The 18,103-nt window shown below is 37.7% G+C and overlaps 1 protein-coding gene across 7 annotated transcripts in view; it reads right to left on the reverse strand.

The window, feature by feature from the left end:
* Positions 1-363: 363 nt before the first annotated feature.
* AGFG1 (ArfGAP with FG repeats 1) overlaps positions 364-18,103 on the reverse strand; it is a 36,245-nt gene continuing 18,505 nt past the window's right edge. The window contains exons 3-15 of one of the 7 annotated variants that reach the window (XM_056358460.1): positions 16,648-16,763; positions 15,956-16,118; positions 14,789-14,945; positions 8,861-8,980; positions 8,160-8,231; positions 6,999-7,208; positions 6,077-6,173; positions 5,191-5,270; positions 4,821-4,913; positions 3,258-3,305; positions 1,736-1,894; positions 1,025-1,116; positions 364-678 (exon numbers count right to left, since the gene is read on the reverse strand). In XM_056358460.1, coding sequence (XP_056214435.1) covers positions 619-678; positions 1,025-1,116; positions 1,736-1,894; positions 3,258-3,305; positions 4,821-4,913; positions 5,191-5,270; positions 6,077-6,173; positions 6,999-7,208; positions 8,160-8,231; positions 8,861-8,980; positions 14,789-14,945; positions 15,956-16,118; positions 16,648-16,763 — 1,467 coding nt within the window. In that variant the 3' untranslated portion in view covers positions 364-618. Of the gene's footprint in view, positions 679-1,024; positions 1,117-1,735; positions 1,895-3,257; positions 3,306-4,820; positions 4,914-5,190; positions 5,271-5,989; positions 6,174-6,998; positions 7,209-8,159; positions 8,232-8,860; positions 8,981-14,788; positions 14,946-15,955; positions 16,119-16,647; positions 16,764-18,103 lie in introns of all 7 variants that reach the window. The other 6 variants (XM_056358457.1, XM_056358459.1, XM_056358458.1 and 3 more) reach the window with 6 other exon arrangements.

Here is an 18,103-nt window from a genome sequence, read left to right on the forward strand (position 1 = left end):
TCTAACATTAGAGATTTAGGCATGTATAAATAGAAGAGCTCTTAGGAAAGGAAAACATTTTTGAGAAATGAACAAACCTTCAATTTAACTTCATGACTTTGAATACCAATGGTTAAAATGATGTAGCTCATTCATTCCAAGAGATACAACAGCACCTTAAAGTGGCTGATCTATTTCCCAGTAACATTTTTCACATAACAATGTGTTAAAGTTACAAATACTGATATGCACAAATAGCTATTTTCTAAGAAAAATATGTACAGTACTGCAGCATAATGAATGTGGTATCTGCAATAACTTATTAGCCAATTTTAATATACATGATACCGCTACTTTTTACCTGCCAGTTCACAGGTTCAAGGATGTTACCACAGCCCTCTGTTTTGCACGTTATTACCTGGGGGGTGGGGGCGGGTTGATTTTCTTGGGTATTGTGGTTTTTTGGTGGTGGTTTTTTTTAACTTTTTTTAAAGGTACACAATGCAGGCTTTTATTTTTACTTCGTAAAGACTTCTTTTGTGTTTAAAGCTAATATCAGTGAAACAAGACAACAGTGCAAGAGGCGCAGAGATGTTATGTGACCACATAAGAGTTCTTTTGGGTAAAGTGTCTATAAGGCTATAAGAAAGGATTGGTTGATGAGCTTCCTGTTGGAAATTGTCCTGTTGGTGCACCAGCCTGGGGGAACATGAAAGAAGAAAAATAAGACAAATATTAACAATTTTTTTTCCATGTTGTACATCATAAATGCAGGATGTATAAAAAAGAAAACAACCTATTAGGAAATATTTCTGGTTTACATGGCAGTTTTTTTGATGGCTCTCTGAAATCACACTACTATAAGGGCACCATATACCTCTGTTTTGATTTGAACAGCCTTATAAATGTCATGTCATCATTGTAATGAGTTGCATTTAGGAGATGGACATGCTTTCTTCCCTTATTTGAAGCAAAAGAAATAAACTGTTGTCCCTAAAGAGATAACTTCTGTATGTCTCAAGAGTAATTAATATCGCACACTTACCATAAAAGGGTTACTAGATACTCCAACAGCTGTAACTTGTCCAAAAGGAGTTACTACAGGCTTTCCCTGTCCAAATGCAGCAAAACCTGCTCCTTGGAAAGATAAGTGAAAAATATTAATACTAGTAACCGGTCTGCAAAAAGTTCTTTACTGCAGCTCCCACACAAAAATAAGAAGCAGCCTGGACTGCACAATCAGCAGTATTGATCCTACTTAAACACTAACAGGAATCTAAGTGTAAAAGAAATATGGCTGGGCTTCTCATTTGGTTTCAACCGTTGGGAACTAATGAATTTCCAGTTTCTACATATGCACTTTTTTCAAGGTTATTTTATCATTTAAATTTAGGGAGAAAGTACTTTCCAGTTTTCTTTTGCCTGTGTTCTATGAAGTTAGAGATAGTGGTATAATCAGTTGCAGACACTCCAAAAATAAAGACAAATCAATCCTTGCATAATTCTTGCATAAAAACCCTTTGAGCCTGAGAATACTTATCATTTTAGTATCAGATTATGGTAAAATTCCAGTTATGTCATTGCACACAGCCAAGTCAGAAAACTCAACTACAGAGCCAGAACAGAATGTGGGAACACCTCATCGATATTGAGTTCATATAGAAATCAGCACACACACATTACTGCTAACTTACAGACAGATCATTTTCTCCAAGTTTCTGATTTAAACAGGATTATCTAAACCGTATAGACCTACCATTTGGCTGCTGAGCAAACGCAGTCTGTTGAGGGAAAGCTGCCTGGGTTGGGAACGTGGGCTGCTGGAAGTTGCCGCTAAAACTAGTAGGAAGACTGTACGAGGCAGGAGTTCCAAATCCTGCAGGCATGCTCATGGATGCAGTACCAAATGTCGCTGCTGGTAAGCAAAAAAAATGTTCAATTTACTGCAAGAAATGACTTCTTTCATGAGACAAATTACTCTAATGCCATGTTAAGTCAAGTCTCCTAATGCCTCAGTGACCATACAAAAGTTAGGTTCAACTTCTATAGCCATGGAACTCATTTGTTAGCTTGGATCACCACCAACTAGGTGCATAATTTACTTTTGCACTTCAAAAATTAAAGTAATCATTTAAAATTTACTAGATCCAGCACAGTCAGATACATTCTGAAAAGTTTTTTTACATTATGTATACTTCCCCCCAAGCTTTTCTGGTAAAAGTCCGTACACATCAGAAGCAAGCACTTTCAGGCAGTGTCAGCCCTCCTGTTTTTCTCCTTCTGAGAAAAGCATGAAAGGATCTTCCTACTTCAAGCTGCATTACAGCAAGTTACAAGTAAAAAAAACCAACCTTAAGGGATACATGCATCCTCTCCCTCTTTATCCCATCCTTAACATCAGTTTAAAGGAAATTCTCACCATGCACGTTATTTACACACAAAGTTCCTAATGCAAACACTCTTACCGCTGAGGTAAGACTTAGAACAAGAAAACCCAAACTTTTCATCTGATTCTCTGCTGAACATTTCAAGTAAAGAACACACAGCTCATATGCAATTCCACATGCCTTCAGCAAATAAGCAGGAGCACATCAAGTGCAAAAGTGTAGCAACAAAACCATTATTCAGTCTTTTGGGAGTTATTCTTGAAAGGAGAAGCATACAAAGTTTTTTGTACAAATACAGACACCAGGCATTTTATTCTAGTTAAACAATAGATAGGACTTTTCTTTTGAAAGTTGTATTTTACGCAAGTTCGATGTTTAAAAAAAATATATTTAATATAGCTTAATAATCACCTGAAAAATTTACCCCAGAAGTATTCAAGGGCAAGACATCATACATACATAAACTGTTGACAAAGTACATGCAAAACTAATGTACTAACATTGTTCTCAAGTTACAGTTAGCAGAGAAGCTATTCAACAAGAAGACTTGCTAAAACAGCAAACAAAAGCACAACAAAATGAGTAGTGACTTGGGTTATCCCAAAAGGCATCAAGCTACTGTCGGTACAAACCTCAAGAGTCACCCAACTCGTTAATATTGTATTGTGACCATGGAGGATATCAATAATGGTTTTGTTTTAGTGGCTTAATAGGTTTGTTTGTGTGTGCTCTTCTCGCGCTTTCCCAGATGCCAAATACCCACACCCACTCCATTTTAAAAAATAAGCGTTCCAAAATTCTATGTGCAGAGAACCAGATAGGTATCAATAAGCTTTTTACAAGCAAGAACAATTAGCCACAAGAAACTTGATACCAAATGTGGCCACCTACCAAAATGAGCCTGAGGAAATATGTGAGAATGCATTGCTCCTGAGAGGCCTTACGGAAGCCACAAAGAGACCAGACAACGTCAAATCATTTATACACTCTTGAACAGTCATTTCTTAGTTATATTTATACACACACAGAAATATACACATACCGAACAATTCATCCATATCAACCAACAATAGATTAAGCTAAGAAAACCATTAGAAATAAACACTACAAACAGATCTCCCATGTAATAAATAGCAGAGTTCATTCAGAAAGCTTAGCATAAAAGGACAAGTTTACACCTTACACTGAAAAGGGTAGAATATTGTATTTATTTATGGTCATTAACCCTGTCTCCTAGTACATAATCAGTGTATCTGCCAAAGGGTTGGAACCTCTGCAAGCCAAGGACCACAGTTCAGAAGACAGAAGGATAAATTTGTGTGAATATGGCAACCCTAGAGAAGCTACAAGTTCTTAATGATGATCCAAAATAGCCCAGTTAGGAATTAGATTAAAATAAGGAAAAAGACATTTGGGGCATAAAATAGCTTTGTAAGTTTGACTGCCTTATATCTCAAAAGGGACTGAAAACAGAATTCATTTTAGTAGAGGACATGAATTTGATCAATTTAGTTTTAACTCAGCCTGATCAGTTTAATTCAACATACGTAAAACTTTGAGCAAAACACAACTCAATATTAGAAATGCATACACCAACAAATTTAAATCCGTTGAAGTCCAGTTAATAGATAAGAGTGCCAAAATGTAGCAGTGCCTTTGGAGAGGAAAATTAGCACAATCCAGCAGTCATCTAAATCCAAAATCAGTGTTGTAAAGAAAAGTACAAGTTTAGTTTTTTAAAAAACTGATTGAGGTTGTGTCTGGAATTATGTTTATACAGAATCCTCCCCCAGAAATTAATGTAATTCATGAGTAAAGATTATATGTAACCATATGCTTTACTGTTACAAGAGAGAAAAATAAAGGCCACCACTAATGTACTGAATAAGTGGACTGGTGAGGAACTAACAGCCCAGAAGCCTTGTCTTTCCTGGTTCTAGCTCCAGCTCTTCGGTTTTGAGGGCTTTCAGGACTTTAAAGAAGTTAAAGAAGCAAGTGTAGAACCTTAGCAGCAGGGCTATCAAGATCCCCGATTTGAGAGCAATCTGCTATGAAGAACTTATTCAAAGCCAACGTTATAGTCTTGGAAGGTACCCAACTGCTAACATGCAGACTACAAGTACGTTAGGTCATATTAGAAGATCCTAAAACAGATCATTTTGACATTTTTTATGGCCACCGTTTGAAATCCTAAGATCAAGCCAGACGTAGGAAAATAATGTCCTCAGCCCAATAGCTCAAAAACAAGCCCACTTAGCTCAAAAAAAAAGTTGATGTTGATTTCTGTAATCTATCCATAAATACTGTACTCTACACCGAGCAAACACACAACATGTCAAATAGACTAGAGACAGATAATACAGAAAATCTTTAAGGAACAAATTACACAGCTATGAAAAAAGAATCAAAGCAAGTCTTGAAAGGAAGTTTCTCTAACAGTGTTTTTTTTCTAACCTGTTGCTCCTCGGCTATTGGTCTGGAATGGATTTGTTGAAGGTGCCACTGGGGCAACAGGGGCAGCTACAAATGGATTTGTGGAAGGTGTTGCTGAAAGATTAAAAACATTTTATTTAATAAAACCTTTTTGTAATAGCTAATCTGATTCACATTAATTTTATACAGTGACAGACAAGCATCTCAAATTACATGATAAATTGATAATTTATAATAAAATGCTTAATCTGAAATGCATTAGAACACTAGCACTTTTTTGCCATTCTTTAGTAACTTCTATGTCACTACAGTTAAAGTATAGTACTATCAATTAAAAATCAGTAAGATGTTTGCTTACAGTCCACAAAAGGCATCAGTAACACTTACATACCTCCAAACGGAGCAGGCACACTCGAAGATGCAGGCTGTGTCTGTGCAGTAGCAGCCACGGGTACTGTTCCAAAAGCATTGCTGAAAATAATTCATACATTCAGTGAAGTCAGAATTGCTTAACAATTAATCACAATTTGCAATTGCTGTTGGCATGTGAAAGAATAGAAAAGGAATGCTTACATGCAGTTTGCAAACTGCAGTATAATTCACTGATGCCAGGAACTTAGCCCCTGATGCCAGGGTCAGAGACTATAACTACTGCTGAGCAATGAAAAGTCACCTCCACCAGCAGCAGGAAAAAGAATACTGAACAGGGGCCACCAGCATAAAGGTTGCAAAGCAGAAGCTCTAGGGGCAGCTGCAATACCAAGCAGAACTATAACAGGCTTTTGGTATTTATTACTTCAATGATCTAAAAAAGTGGTTGGCACCATTTACATTACAAATATCTGAATATATTTTTTTTTTGCCAGGGATGATGCTATGGTTTTCAGAAGGCATGCAAATATTCTGTATAGGAAAATGTTACCATCTAACAGGTTTAGCGTGTAATGACTAAAAAGGTGCAGAGAACATTCTGCTCACAGAAAACGTTCTTAATTTTATCTTACAATATCCTATCAGGCAGTACTGCTATTATTTAAAACAAAGGATGCAGTTTCAGTAGTACCCCTAAACCCATTCAACATTTCCCCATTTAGATAAGAAATAAAACCCTGTTTGAGAAACAACTTTGAGCTACTTTTCTTCATATTGCTGAAGTCAGTGTAGAAAGTCAGCTACTTCTAACAAAGTACCTGCTAACATTACTGGTGGAAGTATATGCGTTACTAGAGGTTGCTGTGGAGCTGAACACGCTGTCTAATTCTGCTAGAGCTGCATACTTGTCTGAAGATGCACTTGACTGATTTGGGGCTGACAACGCAGGACCTGCTGACGCTGACACTACTGTACTGAAGCCACTTCCTTGCTCACTACCACCTAGAAAGAAAGAAACCAGATTAAAAGTGATGAAGATGGTTTCATTTTCTGCCCTGTCAACTTCGAGAACTAAATGGAAGTTCATAGACAGTTTAAGTTTCAGACTTAAAAATTAAATATGTATAGGGCATAGAGGCAAGTGTTTAACAAGCCATTTGCTATTAGCAAAGTGTCATGTTTCTATAGATACCAAGCAGCAAAGAGCCTCTGGTTTCCCTGGAAACTAATGACTCAATACTACCATCATCTTCAACAAAATCTAACAAAACACTGCCAAATAATCTGTTTCAGAACGAAGTTCCACATGACAAACCAACACAAGTTTTTATACACCATTTGAGAAGGAAAAAGTTACAACACAACTAGGTGTTTTTCCCCTTCACTTAAAAAACAACCAAATCCAAGCATCACTGCCACTGCTTCGTAAAAAAATAAAGCCAAACCTTTTTGTGACAGAGGTTAAGAAAGCTACTCTGCAGTTCTCTGCAACTGTAGCTTTTCATTCAAGAGCCTTTGCTATAGGTTTATATAAAATCCATGGTTATATCTTTATGCATGTTTTCATCATTGCAATAATAATTATTTAGAGATTTCCACTCAAGTTATTTATCTTGATAGGAAGTACGTTCCCAAAAAATCAGTCTTCCAATATCCTTTTGGAGTCACGTTAGTCTTAAAACTTACACATTAAGGGCACACAGACATGAAATTCTACCGATATAGAAAGGACATTTTGAAATACGGTTACTATTCTGACAAGGACAGCCACCCTCATGGTAAGCACACACATGTATAATAAGCATGTCAAAGAATAAAGTTTAATACCTTGCCCTGCACTGAAGATATTATCTAAATTAGCAAGAGCTGCATATTTGTCAGCTGACTGGAGATTCAGTTTATTCACTGCAGCTTTACTGGCTGCAGTTGCTGTTGTGTTGCTCTGAGAAGCATTGAAGGCTCCAAAATCAGCACTGGAGGATTTGGGGAAGTTATCAAAGTGAGCAAAGTTAGCATTCACTGATCCAGCACTTCCACCTGTAACAAATCAAGTTAAACATAATCAACACTCCAACACTAGAGAAAGTCTCTCCAACTCTAACTGACAGCACAATAATCCCACCTCTTTGCGGTCACATGAGGCAACATGTTCCCCATCCCACACGTTTAAGACTTTCTCAATTCCTTCAAAGTTACATTGGGTCATCAGAAAAAACACTTTATTTTAAAATATTTTTCAATCTGCAGATGAGGGACAAAAAAACCCCAACACCCAAGCTTCAACAGCTTAAGTCAGTCATAATTTGATCTTGAGAAACTGTATGTTATTTATTAGTTCCTAAAGTAATTCCAACAATAATATTTCGCTAGGAAAATCAGCATTTGTCTGAATCTTTAATATTTAAAATACAGAAGCTTCATTTCCCTGCCATGTCTAAGTAAAAGCCACTATGTGCATTTACTTAATGGTACAATGTTTAACCATTTCAGATGTCAGTCATCATTCTATGCAAAAAACAGTGCTTAGAAGTCCAAGAGTAACATGATTTCATGCCAAGATCTGGAGAGATAGTTTTGTTCTTTGTTCTCAGATTTTTAGACTACATCCAATCAGGGAAGAGGTGAGGGGGAAGACAACACAGCTTTTTGTACCAGTCTCCACTGACGTCAGAGATACATAAATCAGTTTTAAAAATCTGACTTCGGTCCACACAACTGAACTTCAGTTCAAATATGAAACCACAAGCTTCCATCTCTTCAGTGTTCAGACAATTTTATCTAGGTAGGTCACGTACTTAATGGAACAACTCATTTAAATTTAAGTGTATCACATAACAGTTGGTTGAGGATTCCACTCAGACTACAGAACACACAACTTTCTAATAGCATAATCAACAAGTTAAAATATATACAACAGTAGGAATGAAAACGCTATACTACAATGGCACAAAATGAAGCAAGCCGAGTTTTCCACTGTGTGGAACTTACTGTGTACAGCCTGGAGAGGAAAAGCTGAAGTAAATTCACCAAAACTGCAGCTAGATGAAAGCGTTCTGAACGCTGGACAGCCAGAAATTGTGTGTGGGTTAAAGTTAACATAAGAAGGGAGAAAGAAAATTTGAAAAAAAAGTTTAAAACAACACCACACTCAAAAGAAAAAAAAAAGGAAAAGAAAGTCAGTCAGCCAAAGATCTAGACAAACAGCAAGTGTAAGCTCAAGCAGAAGTTCTAAAGCATGATTAAATTAAAGGAAAGCAAAATAAATCTTAACAATAGGCTCTACACATGAAGCCAAACATACTGAAGTGTGTGCATATGTTATACATACGCATAGACATACTTTTTTGGTACTGTGATGTGCTTTTGGGTCTACTGAAACACTTCTCTCACAAGACAGTCAATTCAATATTTATCAAAAGCAGTATGGTTTAGTCTTTTCATAGTTATTTCAGGTGTAGAGCTAACAAACACATAGTGCCATAAATCAGACTTCTGAGTAGCATTAGGAAGAAAAAAAAAAAAATCAACACCAAACAGAAGGAATTCATTTTGAGTTTCCCCAGAGCTTCAGGTGGCTTGATTGCATTAAAGCAGGCAGATGCAAGAAATGAATTCAACTCGAGTACCTTCCAACATAAAGGTAAGGATTATTTTAATTAAGCATTAATCAAAAGCGCTAGGAGTTCTACCTGTATTTTGGGGCTGAAAAGAAGACTGACTTGCTGTGGGGAAACCTCCAAAATTACTCGAGCCACTAGACTGTCCAAATGCATCAAAGTTTGCAAAACCTGCATTTGCAGAGTTCTGTGCTGTAAATCGCAAAGGAACAAAACATGTTAATGGATATAAAATGGAAATAAACACAAAAACAGATGTATTATCTGAACTCATGGTCATGATAGCCTCCGAGGGTTATGTTCCTGCCCTGTAATTTCTTTCTACATGAAAAGTCATACATTATATTCTACAATTGAAAGCTGCCTTTGAACAGGTTTTCACACGTCACCTTCACAGACCTGCACCCATTAATGCTACTTCTCCTACACTTGCTACTGCTCACAACTGCGTGACATGAAGTCCACTTCAGTTTAACCCAGAGTGTCTGCAGTGGTGGCTGATCAGGGAAAAAGAGCCAAGAAGTACAGAATACCAGATGTATACCTGTAGAGCCCAAACCAGGTAATCATTCTAAATGCTGGTTTCCAGAACTAGAATTTGTGGACTACCCAAACATTTCTTGCAACATACTGACAATTTGAATTTCTCATACACAAAGTGCTTCTTCCTTGGGTGAATGTAGTTTGGCACCACTTTAAAAGTTTTGGCTAGGTTTATAAATTCATTTCACTGGAAAATTCGGTTTTCAAAGAGCTAATAAATCAGAGTACAGAAATACAGAAAATCAATACCAATGTCAAGAAGATAGCATTCAGAGTGTATCCACAAAATAAAATCCAAGGAAATTTCAAATAGAATGTCAGTTTTCGCCTTCCTTCATGCCATACTATAGGAGAAAATAAAAATTAACACCCATCTAATTTCAAACAGCTGGACATTCAAGCATCTATGGATTCAACAGGAATTGTGTACCTAACAGATAAACTCCACAGAAAGTCTTAAACACTATTATAAGCAAGTATTAAGGGAAAAAAAATGTTTTTAATCAAATGCAAACCAACCCCAATATACAGCTAACTTGAGTTACTATCTAAAGAAAGCCCACAAAACACCCTCTAGAAAAACAGATGGCAATACATTATATTTTTGGGTCTGGAGTAGTCTATTCTGGAGGGATTTTTGCAGATTAAGTATATACAAAATCAATAAATTATGCTGACTGTTTAAGTACAGTTACTTAATAGTCAAATAATGCCAATAAAAAGTTGTATTTCACTTAATTTCTATTTTAAAAGCATCTGTGCTACAGATTTATAAATCAAAAGAACATTTTTTTTACAAACTACCATCTTCCACAATGCTGCTAATGTAAATGAAAGTGCAAGTATTTCCCTTCACAGGGGATACGGGGAGAGAAGGTGAGGTCTGACTATACTTGGTACCACTTTTTATCAGAAGTATATCACGCATATTGGGTCTACGTAGCACCGTTTTGGTAGCAGGGGGCTGCAGGGGTGGCCTCTGCGAGAAGAGATCAGAAGCTGCCCCCCTTTCTGCCAGCCAGTTTGTGATGGCTCCAAACCAGACCTGCCACTGCCCAAAGCTGAGCCCACCAGCAATGCTGGCGGCACCTCTGCGGTAACGTATTTAAGAAAGGGTAAAAACAACACTGTGCAGCAGGTGTGAGATGAGGCCAAAAAAACATGAAACACCACTGCAGACAGCAAGAAGAGGGAGGGGGAAGAGGTGCTCCAGGTACTGGAGCAGAGACTCCCCTCCAGCCCACAGAGAAGACCACAATGAAGACTACTGCTGTCCCCCTGCAGCCCACAGAGGACCACAGTGGAACAGATACCCACACTGCAGCTGATGGAGGACCCCACACCAGAGCAAGCAGAGATGCCCTGAGGGAAGCTGGAGCTTGCAGACAGCTCACACTGGAGCAGGGTCCAGGCAGGAGCTGCAGCTAATGGAGAGGAGCCCATGCAGAAGCAGGTCTTGTGGCAGAAGCTGTGACCCTGTGGGGGCCCCCACCAGAGCAATGCACACCTGAAGGGCTGTAGCCCACGGAAAGGGCCCACACTGAAGCTTATGAAGGACTGTATCCCACTTGGGGGGGAGACATCCCACAGCGGAGCAGGGGAACAGCATGAGGAGGAAGAAGTGGTACAGAAGATTATAAACTGACAGCAACCTGCATTCCCCATCCCCCTCGAAGGTAGGAGGGACAAGAGTCAGGAGTGAAACTGAGCCTGGAAAGAAGGGCTGAAAGTGGTTTTAGGTTCTTTTTTATTTATTTTTCACTATCTTACTCTATTATTAATTGGCAAATTAATCTTCCCACAAGTCGAGCCTATTTTGCCAATGACTAACTGGCAAGCGATCTCCCAGTCCTTATCTTGACTCACAAGCTTTTTCTTCGTATTTTCTCCTCCCATCCTGCTGAGGAGGGGGAGCGAGAGCACAGCTTGGTAGACACTGGGCAGCCAGCCAAGGTCAACCCACCACAGCACCAGAGTCAACAAGTGGGTGGAGGGAGGGAAATCAATGAAAAAGCAAGGTCTTGGGCTGTTCTAAAACCTTCACCTTTAAAAGTGCACATGGAGAAAAAGTTGACACAAACAGAATAGTTGCTATTATCATAGCATCTGTATCAGTTCAAACAGCATTCTACAGACTTCAGCTCCCAGTTCTACAGTTTGGTTTTTCATTTTTCTTTTTAAACCAGTAGCTTCAAGAGGAATCAATAATGCAAGGTGCAATCAAATTCTTAAAACTAAGCGATGTTTTTATCCCTATGTATCGACTTCATAGAAGTCCGATGTTTGTTGACATTTATGTACTTAATCCTATTCGGTCACTCCTAGAATTGTGCTAATTTTTTTTGTTTTAACCACTCACACAAACAGAATACTCTGTCAAGACTCTGAAATGAAGTATCTTTTGGATCTAGATTAAAAACTGGAACATATTATATTACAGGCCAGTTTTACAATTTTATTGCAGCAGCTGACACAAAGTTTGCAAATGTGCCCATGTTAAAACAGTAGAGCTGTAAAGACTCTTCTGCAGAGCATTCAGATGTTAATCTTGCTTTATTTTATGTGGTAAGGTTTAAACCCATGTAAAAATCGCACAAAGGTAAAGACCAGGTAAGACTTGTACTTTCCTGTACCTGAAGAACAGGTAGATCAGCAATTCCAAAATTCAGATACCCACACAGAAACCCAAGAACAACCCTAAGTTAAGGAACTGCAGTGGATTACAAATTGACATAGATTTACAACTGCTGTGGTGACTGCAGATCAACGAGGCAGTACAAAAGCTATCTGGCTAAAGCTAGCTCAAGTATGACAGCACCAGTCATGGCAACACAAGCTGCCCCCTACAATCTTTGCATAGTTTCTTCTGTGAGGTTTGCGCTACTTAGCGTGGAATAAAGGCATGAAATATTCTAAAACCAAAAAAACCCAAAACCAAATAAAGTCCACATATATTCAATTACAAAACCGAAAATAGTTCTCTAGAAGACAATGCTATGCTGTACTGTTTTTCTTCCAAGTAAAGCCTCTTTTCCCTTGTTATCTGTGATAGAATTTTGTTCTGCTTTTTTGAAGTCTTTTGTGCAGGTCTCCTACTCCATTAGTTTATAGAAAGTATACATGCCAAATTTTTTTCTTTTTTGTTGCTATTACAAGTCAGTAAACTTCAGAGAACAGTTATCTACCAACATCTTCAAAATCTCATCATTTTGCAGAAGTTATGGAACTTTCTAAGTTAAATACAGAGTAAACATAAGGTCAGCACATCTCCCCTTCCACATGCAATACTGTCCAGAGCCAGCTTAGCACATTAGAAAACTCAGGAAAAAAAAAAGGAACATATAAGAAGTTATGCTCTTCCTGCATAATTTTCAAGCTTTACATCTACACTTTACAGATCACGGCACAAGTTTGTTAGTATTTTCCTATCAGCCGCTGCACTCAGTTGTGCCTGAAAATTGCAGAAACAGTAACTCATATCAGAAGACCTTAAATCTGCTGGTGCTTTTTAATTATTTCTTTAGTTAACCATAACGTACATAATGGTAAAGAGAAGAGTCCATCCCCTGGCAGGCATAGCTAAAACCAAGCCCCAAAACAGGAACACTGGCCCATAAACTTTGAGAAAGGAGTGCTGGACTAAGTAAGAGTTCTTCCACCCTCTGCTGTAGCGTGGGATTAGTAACAAGAGTTATGTACTTATAGAGCTCTCAGATGCTCATTTAAAATAATTTTCGCCAAAGCCGGTGGAATGATCAACCCTCCCTGTGTTCCAAAGGGCAGAGTCTGTAACATTTCATTATTAGTTTCAGTTAACACTACCCTGTGGTTACTGCACACGTAACAAGCCTTACAAGTGTTTTACTCCAGCAAGTCAGAAAACTGTTTCAGATAAACCAGTCTGCAACACACATTCAGCTATCATGCTCAGCATTAGATTTTTGTCTTTTAGAAACTGATTTACCAGCCCTGAAACTGTTATGGGTTCTAAAACTTACGGAGTCACAGGAATGAGCACAATATTTAATTACTGAAACAGAAAACTAGTCAGTACAGCTGAGTATTCCTCTCAGTTTTGATTTTCAGCACTGATTTCAAACAGAAATTACCACTCTTTCGTAACATTGTATTTATTTTGGAATATTCATATTTCTCTTTATCCTTTTAAAGGTTATCCAGCAGAAATGCAGTAAAATTTTACCTAGATTTGGAACACAGCATTGGAATACTGCTTCAACAGAATTTTCATATCCCAAAACCCAGTAATTAAGTGTATATAAGCACAGCATCGTTCAGCAACAAGTTTGGAAAGAGTAAGAATTAAATATCTGCAGCCTCTTCAGTAACACTGTACAACATTGGCTAGTCAGCATAAGTTCTCCCAGATAAATATACCACGAAAAAGATGATTAACATAAAATCTTATATTAAGGATTTTATAAAATACATTGCAACAGTAATTCATATTCTGTATTACTGAATTCAACCAACTTTCACAACTATTTTTTTTTAAAGTTAACTTTGAGAAATCCTTGATGCTTTGCTCAGTTCCTTAGGTGTGCCTTAAGCTCCTTCCATCACACCTCCTCTCGGCTGTTAACAATTTCAGGACTGATTTGCAAGAAATGTGTCTTACTCTTGTTGGCTTAGCAGCATCACAGTTTCCTTCAGAAAAACTAGATAAAAAGCCCATTCAGACAAGGCAGGCAAAGGTACTTTCCCACAATTACAATGCAAGTTAGCAACATACTTCAGTGACCACAGAATCAAATTTTTCTTTAGGATAAACTTCTATGGCTCAAGAACTTTGGCTGAAAATAAACCCTGAGGGCTCAATATGTTTTACTGAAGTCATTCTTTAAGAATTCAAGGCCCACCCCCATCCTCAGTCAATACATATGCTCAAAGCTTGTTTATTCTTCCTGGAACTACAGAATACTACACAAGTAGTATTCAGTTTTCAAATACACACAGACAAAAGAGGAGATCGTTCTTTAAACTGAGGAAGCCTTTGGTTTTCTTTTGACAAATTGACAGTTATTGTCAATGCATTTGAACTCCCTTGAATAAAGTATCTGTATCTGCTTTCTTTCTGAATGTTCTTCCTAATAATTTTCAGAAATAAAATTGACGGTCTAATATCAGCCTCTCCCCGAACTCTGTTACTCATCCTCTCACTCTCTCACCCAGAAAATTGAAAGTTCTAGTAGTAGGCAGAAACAGTTTAATAATACATGTCATTGAAAATAGCTACAGCAACTCCCACCTCAAAAAGCAGGATTAGCAGCCTTTGTGTCTTCAACCTTTCTTGATAAACATCTAAAGGAAATCTTGAGCAATACAACACTCAAGGCACAGCAATTACATAAGCTTCATGAAGTTTAGCATAAAGTCAAAAATTAAAACTACATTTTATACATTTAAAAGGGACGGGGATACACTGTTCAGAATACTTACCTGTATGACTGTTGAAGTGTGCAAAATTAGCAAAATTTGCTGTAGCAGTTGACTGAGGAGCAGCAGCAGCAAAGATATCTGAGCCAAGGTCACTGAGGAGGTCAAATTGTTTCTTTTCTTGTTGCTGCTGTCCTTGAGATCGAACTACAACAGGAGACTACAAGCAACGTTTCAATTAGCCAATACAAAAAAAGCTGATGTTTTACCAAACTGACTTTTGCAAAATACTAGAAGGACAGACTAAGCGTATTTCTTTAACAAGCCATTTACTGCTGAAGTTTAAGGTGCTGTACACGGCACAGACCTTCTTCCCATAGTATGAGAAGGATCTATTTATGCTACTATGGTGGCTTTTAAAGGATCTCTGCAGTAGATTTCCATGGATTAATAGGGCCTAGAAGAATACAGGAGCAGCATATAACCAACTTCAAAATTATGTAATTAAGACTGCAAATACAAGCAATAAAACTTAATTTTACAAGTCGGAAAACAGTTATTCACTGCATTTTAAGAAAGTCTTTAGAATTCAGTATAGGGAGAGAAAAACTGAAGAATTTCATTAGCAAGGCTGCAAGCTACAAATTTCTACTGTGAGTCTCGAGAGGTCCATTCAAGAGTTGCCTGTATCATAAAAGTAAAACAGTTTTTCAAAAAATTGTCTTCCCTCCAAAATTTAAGTACATAGTATTGTTTGGCTTTACATAAAAGCACGCAGACACTCCCCAAAAGCCACCTGATAAAGACAGGTACAGAATGCATTGGAAGTAATACAGAACATGCATGCTCTTCATGCACATATTCACTATTAATCTTATGGTTAACAGTATCAGCCTTTTTACTGTTTTTGAATAAAAAACCAAACATGAAAATACATCACATTAAAGTCCAAACTGTAGAGATATTTAAGCAAAAGACAATCATATTTAAACTTTTCAATCGCACTGGAAAATTCTGCTTATCGAAAATAACCACGTTAAAAAATCAGTTTGAACAGAAACAAGCTTAATTTAGGATCTGGTCTGCAGACCGTGTGCTTCAACAAAATACGTCACAAAGTTGTCTTTAGTGGTCATGTTATTAAGCAACAGTTGTTATTGCAAGAATTCTTGTACCACTAAAAAAGTACAGCTGAACAGTTCTGTGCTCTTCAGCTCTGTCATTACTCACTTGGCTAGGTGTGCCCTTGTTTAAGTGCAGTGTGGGTGCAGCTTCTCCCAAGAGAGATTTGAGTGGCTTCACCTCAGGTGTGCTGCTTGTACTACTAGCAGAAGACCCCGATATGGATGCGTGAACTGATGCCACCACCTTTGCTTGCTCTGGAGGAACATACCTACATTCAAAAAGAGCCATGTTTTTTACAAGTTTAACATGAAAAGTTCTGCTCAACATTCATACAACTAAAGTGTGAGAACTAGCAGATCTCAGCTTTGCTATTTTAACCACTGACCCTGAAACAAATTCTACCAGTAGTTTGCAAAATACCCATTTAAATATGCCAGATATTTTTTTTAAATGGACTAGAACTCCCAAGTCATCAATATTTTATAGCACTTATTAAATGCAAACTTCCACCTCCTAATAAAAGCCTGCAAAACTTTTACTTTACACTGTTGTTGACATCCCCTTAAGCCATTTCTGTTCCATCGATATGAACTACACATTGAGAAGCTTCTTTATTTGTCTTCTCCGCTTCCTGTAGGAGCTCTGAATAAAGTCCAGAAATCATTTTACATTACAGAGCTGTGCAATCTAGTCCAAAGAGCACACAGGAAGGAAAGCACACTCAAAAACATGAGGCTAACCGTGCATCTTCACTTCTTGTCATACAGGCAATCTTCATAATTGTAAAGCGATCTTACCATCTTTTCTTTTCGTATTTCTCCTGTAGAAATTCCTTCACTTTCTGTGGATCCCTGAAGTCTGGAATTGCTGATGATCTATCATCAAATAGGCCTAGCCAAATCTGTTTGCACACCTTATAAAAAAAATCACCACGGATTAATCAGAGAAAATACCTTAATTCAAAATCCTATTTAAGTTTCCAATTGTTAATACATCAAACCATTACAAAGCGCGTGGTTGTACATTTTTTGTTCCAGACTGAACCGCTTTAACAACTGACTGGTGCACCATGTACTGGTCTAAATACTTAGAAGTTGAAAGACCATCTGTCACAGCAGGGCAAGCAAATCCTAGTATCTGATTTCACCATCAAATACAGCTTTTACAAAATATTTGTTGTATGTAAATAAAAGGGGGGAAGCACCCGATTTCTACTTATGATCTTTAAGACTCTTTTCCTTCACCTAATTCTACACACTGCTTACTTGTACTTTGGCATTTCAACAGATTCCATACGCCTTAAGCCCCAGGTGGTAGTTTTTAAGGATTTGAGGTTTAGTATTTATACTTAAAATTACTATTTGAGTATAAGAATTTTTTTAAAAAAACAGCCTTTCATTACCATGATGCAGCTTCTGTGGTATCACATACATTTAATTTGAGTGAGGGTATGGAAGAAGGGGGAAAGAATACTCTTGCTCTGCTCTAGTTTTCTAATTGTAGTTGTGAGTGAGCAAAAGTTGAACCAATTGCAAAATTCTCATTACGTTCAGCCTCAATTCCTGACCAAAACTAGAGGAAAGATTACTGTTCTCAAAGCTAAACAAAACACAGGAGGTGTCACACTTAAAATGTTTTCTTTAAGCACTTAAGACTGCTCTGCAAGTAACCTGAATATGCACCCACAACATTAGCTGCCCTCTAAAAACAAACTCGTACCATTCTAGAACAGGTTTCTTCCAGAGGAGTCAAAAAAGCTTGTTATGATGCATACATTTTCTTCCCACACCTTTTCTGAAATAGTCCTGACCATGCCTCTCACATGCCTCCTACAAATGTTGCTCTCTATCCCTCCAATAGTGTCAGGTTTTCAGTGTTGTCCCCCATGACCTTCAGAGGAAGCGTATGTTTTATCTAACAAGCAAAAGCTGTATAAACAGATTGCCCTGAAAGCTGGCAAATCAAGGTAGAAGCTGGGATACTTCCACTACATCTTCTCCAGAGATGTTTTCTTCTTTACCTGACCAGCTAACTTCACCAAAATTGTAGCAACTTAGCATCTTCAGAAACTCTAGTTATCAAACGTGATCAATCTCATAGGTCATTTCAAAGTTTGCTCAGGATCTGAGAGATTAGAAAGCATAAGTATGCATTTCATACTTGAGGTCTTGATTTTATACAGCCTATTTGCACATCCAATACTCTACAGTCCTCACTGTCATCTAGTGGATAGATACAAACACCAACAACGGG

This window comes from Falco biarmicus, chromosome 13 (assembly GCF_023638135.1).
Source record: "Falco biarmicus isolate bFalBia1 chromosome 13, bFalBia1.pri, whole genome shotgun sequence".
Taxonomy (NCBI): domain Eukaryota; kingdom Metazoa; phylum Chordata; class Aves; order Falconiformes; family Falconidae; genus Falco; species Falco biarmicus.